At 39.3% G+C, this 13,736-nt stretch overlaps 1 protein-coding gene across 2 annotated transcripts in view; it reads right to left on the bottom strand.

The window, feature by feature from the left end:
* RAB6C (RAB6C, member RAS oncogene family) overlaps nt 1-13,736 on the bottom strand; it is an 86,828-nt gene that overhangs the window by 42,308 nt on the left and 30,784 nt on the right. For both annotated transcript variants that reach the window (XM_008579449.1, XM_008579448.1), the window contains exon 2: nt 5,369-5,427. In XM_008579449.1, coding sequence (XP_008577671.1) covers nt 5,369-5,398 — 30 coding nt within the window. In that variant the 5' untranslated portion in view covers nt 5,399-5,427. The remainder of the gene's footprint in view (nt 1-5,368; nt 5,428-13,736) is intronic.

The raw sequence follows: 13,736 nt of genomic DNA, 5'->3' as shown, positions 1-13,736 counted from the left end.
ATGTGGGATCCGAACCCTCGGCGGGAGCGCCACCGCGCTCACAAACGGCGCACTGTAGCAGTGCGCCACCGGGCCGGCCCCAACTGAAGTTTTTTACCAACTACATAAATACAGATGCTAAATGGATAAGTAAACTAAAGATGCCTTTTAAATTTTTTTTTATTTTAACAAAAACATTTCAAAAAGTTAATGCAGAAAAACACTTACAATGTGCTTAGGGCCTCATAATAAACTAGTAAGATTACTAATTTATGCTTTTTAGTTTGTTTATTCTTTGATTTTTTTTTGTTTTGCAATTAAGCAGCTATGAGAGCAGACATCCTAGTCTTGTTTCTGATTTTAGAGAGAAAGCATTCAGCCTTTTATCATTAAGTATGATATTAGCTGTGCCATTTTCACAAACATTCTTTATCATGTTGAAGGAAGTTCTATTCCTGGTTTGTTGAGTGTTTTTATCACAAAAGGCTGTTGGATTTTTGCCAAATGCTTTTTATGCGTCTATTTAAATGATGGTGTGATTTTGTCCTTTATTTATATAGTGTATTACACTGATTGCTTTTTGTATGTTGAACCGACCTTGTAATCCTGGGATAAATCCCACTTGCTACATAGTGTATAATCCTTTTTATATGTTGGTGATTCAGTTTGGTAATATTTTGTTGAGGTTTTTTTTTTGACGAGTAAGGGGATCACAACCCTCAGCACGGTGTCGTCCGCACCACGCTCAGCCAGTGAGCGCACCGGCCATCCCTATATAGGATCCAAACCCGCAGCCTCCGTGCTACCAGCGCTGCACTCTCTGGAGTGAGCCATGGGGCTGGCCCTTGTTGAGGTTTTTTTGTGTCTATATGCACAAGAGATACTGGTCTTTAGTTTTAACTGATGTCTTTGGTTTGAATATTAGAGTAATACTGACCTCATAGGATGAGTTGGGAAGTGTTCTCTTCTGCTTTTTTTTTTTTTTGTCTTTTTCCGTGTCCGGCAACGGATCGCAACCCTCAGTGTCGCCCCCGTACCGGACCGGGACCGGCAACGGGATCGCAACCCTCAGTGCTGCTCCAGCACCTCGCTCAGCCAGTGAGCGGGAACCGGTCTGTATGTGGGATCCGAACCCTCGGCGGGAGCGCCACCGCACTTCTCAAGCAGCGCACTATAGCAGTGCGCCACCGGGCCGGCCCCTCTTCTGCTTTTTTTAAGAAGAGGTGATAAAGTATTGATGGTGTTCTTCACATTCATTCATTCATGTCAATATACAATGTGGTTGATTTTTGTGTCCCATTACCGAATCCTCCCTCCCCACTTCCCTCTCGCCCTTCCTGCCCATCAAGATCATATCTGTTAGCTTGTCTAACAACTTCAAGGAACTGTGATTGTTGTGTCTTCTTCCCACCCTCCCCCACCCTGTTTGTGTATTTATTTATTTATTTTTAGCTCCCACAAATAAGTGAGAACATGCATTTCTCTTTCTGTACCTGACTTATATCAATATATTTTTTTCTAATTCCATCCATGTTGCTGCAAATGGGAGTATTTCATTCCTTTTTATAGCTGAGTAGTATTCCATTGTGTAGATATACCACGTTTTCCTTATCCACTCATATGATGATGGACATTTGGGCTGGCTCCAACTCTTGGCTATTATAAATAGTGCTGCAATGAACATTAGAGTACAGGTATCCCTTCGACTTGATGATTTCCACTCCTCTGGGTATATTCCCAGCAGTGGAATAGCTGGGTCATATGGTAGATCTATCTGCAATTGTTTGAGGAGCCTCCAAACCATTTTCCACACAGGCTGCACCATTTTGCAGTCCCACTGACAGTGTTGGACGGTTCCTTTTTTCCCGCAACCTCACCAACATTTATCATTCAGTCTTTGGGATATTAGCTATCCTAACTGGGGTGAGATGGTATCTCAGTGTGGTTTTGATTTGCATTTCCCAAATGCTGAGTGACATTGAGCATTTTTCCATGTGTCTGTTGGCCATTTGTATATCTTCCTTTGAGAAATGCCTATTTAGCTCCTTTTTCCATTTTTTAATTGGGTTACTTGTTTTTTTGCTATAAAGTTGTTTCAGTTCCTTGTATATTCTGGATATTAATCCTTTGGACAGATGTATATTTTGCAAATATTTCCTCCCACTCTGTTGGTTGTCTTTTAACTCTGTTAACTGTTTCTTTTGCTGTGCAGAACCTTTTTAGTTTGATATAATCCCATTTGTTTATTTTTCCTTTGGTTGTCCATGCTTTGGGGGTTGTGTTCATGAAGTCTGTGCCAAATCTTTCTTCCTGGAGTGTTTCCCCTATGTTTTCTTTAAGGGAGTTTTATTGTTTCAGGGTATACATTTAATCTTTAATCCATTTTGAGTGGATATTAGTGTATGGTGAGAGGAATGGGTCTAGTTTCATTCTCCTGCATATGGATATCCAGTTTTCCCAGCACCATTTGCTAAAGAGGCAGTCTCTTCTCCAGTGTGTAGAATTGGTGCCTTTGTCAAAGATCAGATGGCTGTAGGTGTATGGGTTGATTTCTGGATTCTCTATTCTATTCCATTGATCCACATGTCTGTTTTTATGCCAGTACCATGCTGTTTTGGTTATTATAGCTTTGTAGTACAGTTTAAAGTCAGGTAGTGTTATGTCTCCAACTTTGTTTTTTTCCTCAGAATTGCTTTGGCTTTTCCTTTAAGAACAGGAACTAGACAAGGATGCCCACTCTCACCACTCCTATTCAACACAGTGTTGGAAGTATTAGCCAAAGCAATCAGAGAAGAGAAGGAAATAAAGGGCATCCAGATTGGAAAAGATGAAATCAAACTGTCCCTGTTTGTGGATATGATCCTATATATCGAACAGCCTAAAGCCTCTACAAAAAAACTCTCACAGTTGATAAATGATTTCAGCAAAGTGGCAGGATACAAAATCAACACACAAAAATGAGTAGTATTTCTATACTCCAATAGTGAATGTGCAGAAAAAGAAATCAAGAAAGCTAGCCCACTTACAATAGCCACCAAAAAAATAAAATAGTTAGAAATAAAGTTAACCAAGGATGTGAAAAATCTGTACAATGAGAGCTACAAACCACTGTTGAGAGAAATTAAAGAGGACACATGAAGATGGAAAGATACCCCATGCTCCTGAATTGGAAGAATTAACATTGTGAAAATGTCCATACTACCCAAGATGATATACAAATTCAATGCAATCCCCATCAAAATTCCAATGACATTTTTCTCTGAAATGGAAAAAACTATCCTAACATTTATATGGAATAACAAAAGACCACAAATGGTGTTCTTTAAATGTTTCATAGCACTGACCAGTGATACCATCTTGTCCTGGGATTTTTCTTTGTGGGAAGCTTTTCATTTACTAATTCTCTCTCTCTACTTATCATAGATATATTCGGATTTTCTATTTCTTCTTGAGTTAGTTTTAGTAGTTTGTGTCTTTCATGGAATCTGTCCACTTTATCTAGGTTATCTTTTTTGTTGACACATAATTGTTCACAGCCTTCCCTTATAATCCTTTTTATTTCTGTGTGGTTGGTAGCAATTTCCCCTCTTTTGCTCCCAATTTTTGTATTTGAATCCTCTTTTTTTCTTGATCAGTCTAGCCTAAAGTTTGTCAATTTTGTTGATCTTTTAGAAGACCCACTTTTGGTTTCATTTATTATCTCCATTGTTTTTCTGTTCTCTCTTTCATACACTTCTGTTGTTACCTTTATTGGCTTCCGTATTTAAAAACAAGCACTTTTTTTATTTTCTGTATTTTTTATGCTTTTACATCAGAGGCTGCTGTGGGTTGAATATGTCCCCAAATGTTCATGTGTTGGAGACTTGATCTCCATTGTAACAGTGTTAAGAGGGTGGGAAATCCTATCATGGTAACTGAAAAGTGGGGCCTCTTGGAATGATTTGACTCTAAGGACCATATCCTTGCGAATGGATTAATCAATCCATAGTAGTTTAGTGGGTGACAATAGACGTGGTTCTGATGGCTTTCAACAGAGAGCAAGTGAGGAGGTTAGCTCTCTCTTGCTCAGTTATTTGCCATGTGATACCCTGTGTTGCTGTGGAGAGTCACCATCAAGAAAAAGGCCCTCACCAGTTGTATTCCCTAGACTTTGGACTTCCCAGCCTCCTAACTGGAAGAAATAAGTTGTATATCTTTATAAATTACACAGTTTCAGATTTTCTTTTATAAGCAACAGGAAATGGACTAATACAGGAGCCTTGCTAACACTGGAGGGACTCCCCTTCCCACAGGTAACCTTTTCCCTGAAGATAGTAAAATGACCTGTGAGTGTGCCTTTCATATGCCAACCAACCAATCCAGAGTAAATACCCCACCACATCACACTGGGGGCCATCATTACCCTGCCCTAACCAGCCCAGGGCCAGATACCAGACAACTAGGAACAGCTTCTCAACATAAGAGCCTCTAAAACTATTCAACCTAGCCAATCCTAAATTTGTTTACCGTGTCTTACCTGTTCATTCCCACAGAAAACACAATAAAGGCTCTTGCTTACATTTCCCCAACCCCCTGCCTCCTAACTGACCCTGGCGCTTCCCCATGTGCCCCCCCCCCCTATAGCACAGCATGCCCTCTCCTCTTGAGATGTGTGAGTATAACAAATTATCTTTTCAATGGCAATCATCTCCTGATCTATGGCCTTATTATACCTGAATAATAAAAAGCGTATTTTTAAAAATAGCTTCTTCCTTCTGCTTGCTTTGGTTTAGTTTGCTTTTCTTTTTCCAGTTTCTTAAGGTAGAAGATTAAGTTATTAATTTAATGTCTTTCTTCTTTTCTATATAGCACCACTTTACCTGTATCCCATAAGTTTTGGTATGTGTGTTTTTTTATTCATCTCCAAGTACTTTCTAATTTCCCTTGTGATTTCATCTGACATTTATTATTTAGGAGTGTATTTTTAAATTTCTACATATTTGTAAATTTCTCAAATTTCCTTCTGTATATGATTTCTAATTTCATTACTCATTTATTCTTGACTTCAAGTGTAGATTGAATGTTATAGAATCCTAGACTGGGACAAAATATAAGAGAATATCCACCATCACTTCTAATTCTTTCCCAGACAGTATCAGAAATAATCTTTCAATAGACTTTGGAAAAGAAGACCAAAACAAAAAACAAAAACAAACAAACAAAAAAAAAATGATAAAGTTGAGGACTGTGGGCAAAATCATTTATACTTTGCACTTATATAGCAATTTACAGATTACAGATAGTGCTTCTATATCCACAACTGCATGGAAATAAATGAAATTTTTAAAATATCTTAAATATTACTTTTAACACAAAATAGACAACTAATAGATTGGCAAAAACAAAATACCTGATAGGTGTTGTCAAAGCTGTCATACATGAATCTGGTGATCAAGGATGTCTTTCCAACTGAAATGAAAAGAAAAAAAGAGATTTGCTCAGTGAGCACATTACATTGGGTTCTCAGGCAATTCTTCTACAGAGAACTGCAATTAAATTCAATGGGAAATATTTGCAATGGTTCTACTAACAATAATTAAAAACTACATAGCCCCAAGTTTGTTGACATGTCTTTCTTTAATAACAAAAAACAATCTTTCAGATTAAGAGCATGGGTAAAGAGTATTTAATGTTTAGTTAAGAGCTGAGGAAACTGAAGAGACAGGATGAAGGAAAACAATCAATTATGTTGACATCCTTAATTCACAAAAGGCCAAGCTGATATTTACTTGGGCCCTAACAAAAAGAGTTAATGGAGGCTCAGTGCCTTCATCTAGTGAATCAAAGTAAAATCCCTTGAAGTAGAAAGACAAAAGAGAGCAAGTCCTAATAGGGGTATGAGAGTTACAAGAACTAGAGTGTTGGAGAGTGAGAAAGAAGGGACATGAGAAGCTGTTTTGAAACTCATCTCAGGATCAGCTCTCTCCACTTCTGGCAAGGCAATTCTAAAGATCCACAATTCTACTTAGTATTGATATTTTTAAGCTAATCCATATGAAAGTACCTCTAGGCCAAAAATAGTGGAATACTGACAATTTCCTTACCAATGAGCATGTTCTTCAAGAGCAAAAACCATATCTAATTATTCTTCTATTTCTCCAGTAGCTTGGCACAGATTCAATATGCACTATATTAATGCAAGGAATTGTATCAAATTAGAAAGAAACTGAAAATGAACATCCCTAATGCTCCTGAAAATGTAAATACTTTTGGAGAGGATAAAAACTATACCTAGTCATTCATATTTTAGTATGAATTTAAAGTTACTTCTGACTTCAACCCAATTTTTAGAGACCAGATCCTGGCCTTTACAGTTCTCTCCTTTCACATAAAAACCTGAGGAAAACACTGAGCCAAACACAGAGGTGTACCATAAAATCACCTTACTCCCAAATGTCTCATTGGATAGAGCCTAAAATAGCAGGTTAAAGAGCTAATTTCCCTAGACACTAGTCAAAAGCAAACATGTTGGAAAAAAGTCTCCTTCCTTTACAGAGCAATGAGTTGACCTATACACTTCTTCACCAGTAAACAACACATACAGTTCTTATTTGGTTTTAAAAAATACCAATTTTTTACATAAAAAGACAAAATAGAGACTGCACGGAAAAAATCAAGAACAAAGTGAAAATAACCTACGTACTACTACCCACATATAACCAATGTTAAAACTTCAGCATATGTTTTTTCAAAATATTTTTACATATAAGAACATGTGTTTAAAGGCAAAACTCTAGAACCATTCACAGTAAAGTCAGGAACAATATACATACTACGATTATTTCTCATTAATCTCATTCTGTACAAAGTAAATCTGCAAATATGAAGAGATAAAAAGCATTGTACATTTCACGGGGAGGAAAAAATGTAGGAAAAGCAAAGGAGCATATAAAATATAAATGAAGAAATTCAAAATGTTTGTTAAAATAGTTTGTTATTGGGCCGGCCCGGTGGCACACTGGATAGTGCGCCGCTTGGGAAGCGCGGCGGCGCTCCCGCCTGAGGGTTCGGATCCCACATACAGACCGGTTCCCGCTCACTGGCTGAGCAAGGTGCGGGTGCAACACCAAGGGTTGCGATCCCGTTGCCGGTCCCCGGTCCGGTGCGGGGGCAACACTGAGGGTTGCGATCCGTTGCCGGACACGGAAAAAAGACAAAAAAAAAAAAAAAAAAAAAGTTTGTTATTCAAAGGGTTAAAAATGCAACATTATGCATTTTGAATCCCAAAAAAAAAAAAAAAAGTTTGTTATTCAAAGGGTTAAAAATGCAACATTATGCATTTTGAATATGGTTCTTCAATATGGAGTCCTTAAAAATTTATTATTGCTCACCCCAAAACCTACTATACTAATGGTATGCAAACCGATACCTATACTATACTAATGGTATGCAAACTGATAATAATTTACTTAATGTTTGTTTTCCATGCTAGACTACACGCTCCATATTTGTCTTGTTTACTCCATATCATCAGAGCTTAACACAATGCTTGGCACATCATACTAAGTGAAAAACAAATGTTCACTGAATTGACAACAAACACTTTTTCAGAAGGTAAAAAATATATATCTAGGAGTATTCAAAGTAAATACTCCAGCTACGACCACCAAGAAGGGCCGCAGCAAGAAGGGCCCCGGGTTCCCGAGCTGGGACGGTAGGGGGCAAGGGCTTTTGCCACAGCCCCTGACATCTGCACCCAGCCTGGCAATGACCAAGCCACCGCTGGAAGACCCCAGTCTCCCCTGTAGGAATGAGGGGTGTGCCACAGCCCTCGATCCCACCCCTCCTCCTTCCTCCTTCTTCCATCCCATTTCCTTCCCTTTCCCCTTTCCCCTTCCCTCCCACCTGCTCTGCAACATCCTAGAATGGAAGAAATAATATTAATAAAATAGTTTCTTTTAAAAAGTAAATCTTATTTTTAATTAAAGTGATTTTATTAAACGTACTGCTATTATAATACACAATAAAATTAGTCATATACTTTATATTTTAAAAGATGACCAATGACAATGACTTCTGTTAAATACAAGGACTACACATTAAGTTTCTCTTTGCTTGTAAGGCTAAGGTTATGGGTTTGATCTCCATGTAGAATAATGGGAAAGAAAAACAAAACCTCTCATGTTTTTTTAAAGTGTCACTAGGTGTTTTTGACAACTCCACATGAGAGGAAATTTTATTTCCAGTTTTCAAGAAAAGGAAACAAGCTCAGACAAGTTTAGTAAATTGCCCAAGGTTAATCAGTTAGTTCTCTGCAAAGATGTAATTACATTCCATTTTTAACCAAAGATGATGTTCTTCTCAGTATACTTTCTTTAAGTATATTGGATATATTTAACAAAATAACAAAAGGTTATGTATATTTTTTAAAGTAGCACAGCCATAATGGCAGAAGAGCTATGTTACATTACCTACCCAGTCTGAACACAGACTATAAGAAAACAGAAAATGAAAGGGGAGTATATGAAAGGGGAGTATATCCTTGAAGAGAAAATGGCAAAGGGTGATATTTGCAAGTCTGTAATTTTATGCCTAAAACACTACCTAGCCTCTGAAAGCAAAGGACAACAATCTTGAGTAGTCAGAGGACAAAGTTCAGGGCTTTCAGAACAGTTAGAAAGACTGGGGAAAAGGAAGGGAGGGCATCACAAACAGGATGAATTATAAAATCTGCTTTTATAATATGTTCAAATCCTTGGCTGATTTTCTAAACTATTTATGAGGACATGTTGGGGCGGTTTCAGGGTTCCCAGCAAAAAAGTAGCAGCTGGATGTTGAAAGAACTGAACAGAGAGAGTCTAACTGTTGTCCTCCAAAAGGAACTTTGGTGTTTGAATCTAGGCAAGTTAACCTCCTTCTCGAACAAAAGTAACTCTTTGGAAAGTCTCTGTATGTATTATTCATAATGTTCAGTATCCAATCAAAAATTAGTAGATATGAGAAGAAACAAACAAACAAAATATATATATATATTTTATACTCAAGGAAAAAAAGTAAAAACCAGGCTCCAAGATGACTCAGATGTTGTACTAAACAGACAGGATTTAAAGCTACCACAGATATGTTCTATGACTTAAAGGAAGATATATGCATAAAAAATGAGAAGTGGGCTGGCCAGTTAGCACAGTTAGTCAGAAAGTGGTGCTGATAACACCAAAGTCCACGGTTCAATCCCTGTACCAGCCAGCACCAAAAAAAAAAAAAAAAAAAAAAAAAAAAAAAAGAAAGAAAGAAAAAGAAATGAACAGAAGGAAAATCTCCACATATAGGAATAGAAATGAAGAAAAAAAAAAATGTAAAGGCTGGCCAGTTAGCTCAGATGGTTAGAGCTCAGTGTTAATAACACCAAAGTCAACGGTTTGGATCTCAGAACTGGTCAGCCCCACCCACCCCCCAACAAAATGTAAACTACCTAGTTACAATAACTGATAAAAATAAATAAATAACTGTTTAGACTTAGCAGACTGGAGATGGCAGAGCAAAGAATTAAGTGAAGTTAAAAACAGATCAAGTAGTCTAACATACGTATGAGGGTTCCTCAAAAAGTTCATGGAAAAACAGAATTTAATAGTAATGTGAATCTTTCCATGAACTTTTTGAAGTACCTTTGTATAACTGAAGTTCCAGGAGGATAAGACAGAAGAAAATGAGGAAAAAACATTTATGGAAATAACAGCTAAGAACATTCCAAATATAGGAAAGAGAAGAATTTACAGATCCAAGAAATTCAATGAACTCCAAGCAAGATAAATATGAAGAAAAGCACACCTTGGGAAATTGCTAAAACCCAAGGACAAAGGGAAAACCTTGGTAACAGCCAACAGAAAACACAAAATTCATGGGGAGGTAGATAAGGGAGGACGCAGGGGGAGAGCAAATACAAATTTTCACTAGCTTCTCCACAGAGAAAACAAACAGAAGACAATGTAAAAACATTTTTTAACTGCTGAAATAAAAAAACCTTTTCAACCCAAAATACTTTTTCCCATAAAATTACCTTTCAAAAATGGGCCTGAGCCTGTGGCGCACTTGGGAGAGTGCAGCGCTGGGAGCGCAGCGATGCTCCCGCCGCAGGTTCGGATCCTATATAGGAATGGCCAGTGCGCTCACTGGCTGAGCGCGGTGTGGGCGACACCACACCAAGGGTTGCAATCCCCTTACCGGTCACGAAAAAGACAAAAAAAAAAAAAAAGAAGAAGGTTAAATAACAATTGTTGCAGATAAACAAGTGAGAGAATTCCTTGCCAGATCTGTACTACAAAAAAGCTTAAAGGACTTTTCAGGTTGAAGACAAGTGAAATGACACCATATAGTAACTGTAAATGGCAAACATAGATCATATATTTTTCAAGCTGCCCTCTCTGCCCAGAAGCAGGCAAGCAGCAGAGCAGGCCCAGGGGGGCTTAGACAGGTAAAGAGGGCAGCGCCCCCTTCATCCAGAAGCAGGCGAGCAGCTGAGCATGCCCGGGGTCCTAAGCAGGAGCCAAGGGCAGCATCACCTGCCTGGAAACAGGCAAGAAGCATGACAAAAACACCACTTCGAAGCAGGTGGTCCACGACAGCCATGGCTACCGCAAAAGCAGCTTGAAGCCACAGCTCCAGCCACAGCCACTGTGCAGGCAGCCCACAAGACATTCGAGTGCACTAACACAAGGAGTGTCACCAGCAGAGACCGAAAAAAGATGATGTCTCTTCTCAAATCCCTCTCCAGAGCAATAGTAGAAGCAGCTACTTTACTGCCAGATGACCAGACATCAACATAGAGATACTGGAAATACAAAAATCCAAGAAAATATGACACCACGAAAAGAATACAGTAATTATCAAATTACTCAAATTCTCAAATTCTCAGACCTTATAGAGCAGGAAACCCTTGAAGTGACTGAAAAGGAATTCCAAGCATCAATCTTAAGGAAACTCACTGAGATACAGAAGACTCAGACAACATAATGAAACAAGAAAAAAAATGAAATCCAGAATATGAAGGAGGAAATTTACAAAGAGATTAATACCTTGAAAGAAAAAAATCTGCTACATTCTTTTTATTTATTTGACTTATAAATGTTTAAAGGAAAATTAAAATAATGTATTATAGAGTTTGTAACATATATAGATGATTGTAACATACATGGATGTCATATATATATGACAAATATAACACAAAGGGTGGAAGAGATTTGCACAACTATATTACTGCAAGGTTTCTACAGTTTATGTGTCTATTACAGTATAGACTGTGAGAGGTTAATGATGCATATTTTAAGCCCTACCAAACTACTAAAAAATATGCAAAAAGGAATAGCTAAGAAGTTAATAGAGAAATCAAAATGGATTATTAAAATAAGAAAAATCAACTAAGACAAATAAAAAGCAAAGCGAAATGGCAGACCAAAATCCAGTCATATCAATATGTAGAGTATATGAAAAGCAGATTTCGGGCCGGCCCGGTGGCGCACTGCTACAGTGCGCCGCTTGGGAAGCGCGGTGGCACTCCCGCCGAGGGTTCGGATCCCACATGCAGACCGGCCACTCGCTGGCTGAGCGAGGTGCGGGAGCAACACCGAGGGTTGCGATCCCGTGGCCGGTCCCGGTCCGGTATGGGCGCGACACTGAGGGTTGCAATCCGTTGCCGGACAGGAAAAAAGACAAAAAAAAAAAAAAGAAAGAAAAGCAGATTTCAAAACTCCAATTAAAAGACAAAGATTGTCGGGCCGGCCCGGCGGCGCACTCGGTAGACTGCGGCGCTTGGGAGCGCGGCGGCGCTTCCGCCGAGGGTTCGGATCCCATATAGAGACCGGTCCGCTCACTGGTTGAGCGCGGTACAGGCGCGACACCGAGGGTTGCGATCCCATTGCCGGTCACGGTACAGGCACGACACTGAGGGTTGCGATCCCGTTACCGGTCATGAAAAAAAAAGACAAAGATTGTCAGACTGGATATGAAAACAATATACAACTATTTGCAGGCTCTAAGAATACACTTTAAATAAAAAGAAAGAAATTTAAAAGTAGAAGGATGTAAAAACCTCCCAACAAAGAAAACTCCACATCTACATGTTTTCACTACTGAATTCTAATCAAACATTTAAGGAATAGGAGCAGTCTTCAAAAAGTTCATGGAAAGATTAGTATTATCTTTCAATACCATCTTTCCACAAACTTTTTGAAGTAAAAAAGGTACCCTGGGGCCGGCCCGGTGGCGCACTGATACAGTGCGCCGCTTGGGAGCGTGGTGGCGCTCCCGCCGAGGGTTCGGATCCCACATACAGACCGGTTCCTGCTCACGGGCTGAGCGGGGTGCAGGAGCAACACCGAGGGTTGCGATCCCGTTGCCGGTCCCGGTCCGGTACGGGCGCGATACTGAGGGTTGCGATCTGTTCCCGGTCACGAAAAAAGACAAAAAGGAAAAAAAAAAAAAAAGGTACCCTGGGGCCGGCCCGGTGGCGCACTGATACAGTGCGCCGCTTGGGAGCGTGGTGGCGCTCCCGCCGAGGGTTCGGATCCCACATACAGACCGGTTCCTGCTCACGGGCTGAGCGGGGTGCAGGAGCAACACCGAGGGTTGCGATCCCGTTGCCGGTCCCGGTCCGGTACGGGCGCGATACTGAGGGTTGCGATCTGTTGCCGGTCACGAAAAAAGACAAAAAGGAAAAAAAAAAAAAAAAGGAACCCTGTTACCCTGGTAACAGCAATCTTATGCAAACTCTTTCAGAAAAAAAGAACACTTTCTAACTCCTAACGTGGGACTAGCATAACCCTAGTATCAAACTCTGATAAAGACATTACAAAAAAGGAAAATTATGGACAAAATTATGGAAAATAATTATGGAAAAATATTTCACCAACACAGACTCAAAATTCCTTTACAAAATATTAGATCAAATCCACCTATAAATATAAAAAAAGATACCTCATAAGCAGGTGAGGGTTATCCTAGGAATAAGAGGTTAGTTTAACTATACAAAATAAATTAACATAATTCAGGATAAATAAAGAAGAAAATCCAAATGATCATCTTATTTAGATACAGATACAGATGAAGTATTTGGCAAAATTCAACATCTAATTATGATAAAAACTGTAAGCAAACCAGCAAACCAGAATAGAAGGAAATTTCATTAATCTGATCAGGGTCATCATGAAAAACCTACAGCTAAAATCACATGTAATGGTGAAACTCCAAATGTTTTCTTCCAAAGAAGGGGAAAAAGACAAGGATGATCTTATCACTTCTATTCAGCATGGTGGTCTTAGCCAGTGCAATGTTGAGAAGAAAAATAAATAAAAGGCCCAGAGAATGACCCTGTTGCCATTCTTAGATGACATAAATGCTTATGGAGAAGAATCCTATCAAATAAACAAAAAATCTAACTGAAACTAATACGTCAGTCTAGCAAGGTCTCAGTACAGAAGGTCAATATACAAAAACCAATTACATTTCTAAATATGAGAAGCAAACAACTGGAAAATTAAAAAAACAAAACTCCATATATAATAACATCAAACGATATAAAATATTTAAAAATAGGGGCCGGCCCGGTGGCGCACTGCTACAGTGCGCCACTTGGGAGTGTGGCGGTGCTCCCGCCGAGGGTTCGGATCCCACATACAGGCCGGTTCCCGCTCACTGGCTGAGCGAGGGGCGGGCGCAGCACCGAGGGTTGCGATCCCGTTGCCGGTCCCGGTCCGGTACGGGCGCGACACTGAGGGTTGCGATCC

The sequence above is a fragment of the Galeopterus variegatus genome, unplaced genomic scaffold (assembly GCF_000696425.1).
Source record: "Galeopterus variegatus unplaced genomic scaffold, G_variegatus-3.0.2 Scaffold1888, whole genome shotgun sequence".
In the NCBI taxonomy this organism is placed as follows: Eukaryota; Metazoa; Chordata; class Mammalia; order Dermoptera; family Cynocephalidae; genus Galeopterus; species Galeopterus variegatus.
The sequence above is the reverse complement of the archived record's forward strand: the minus strand, read 5'-3'. Positions and strand labels throughout refer to the sequence as shown.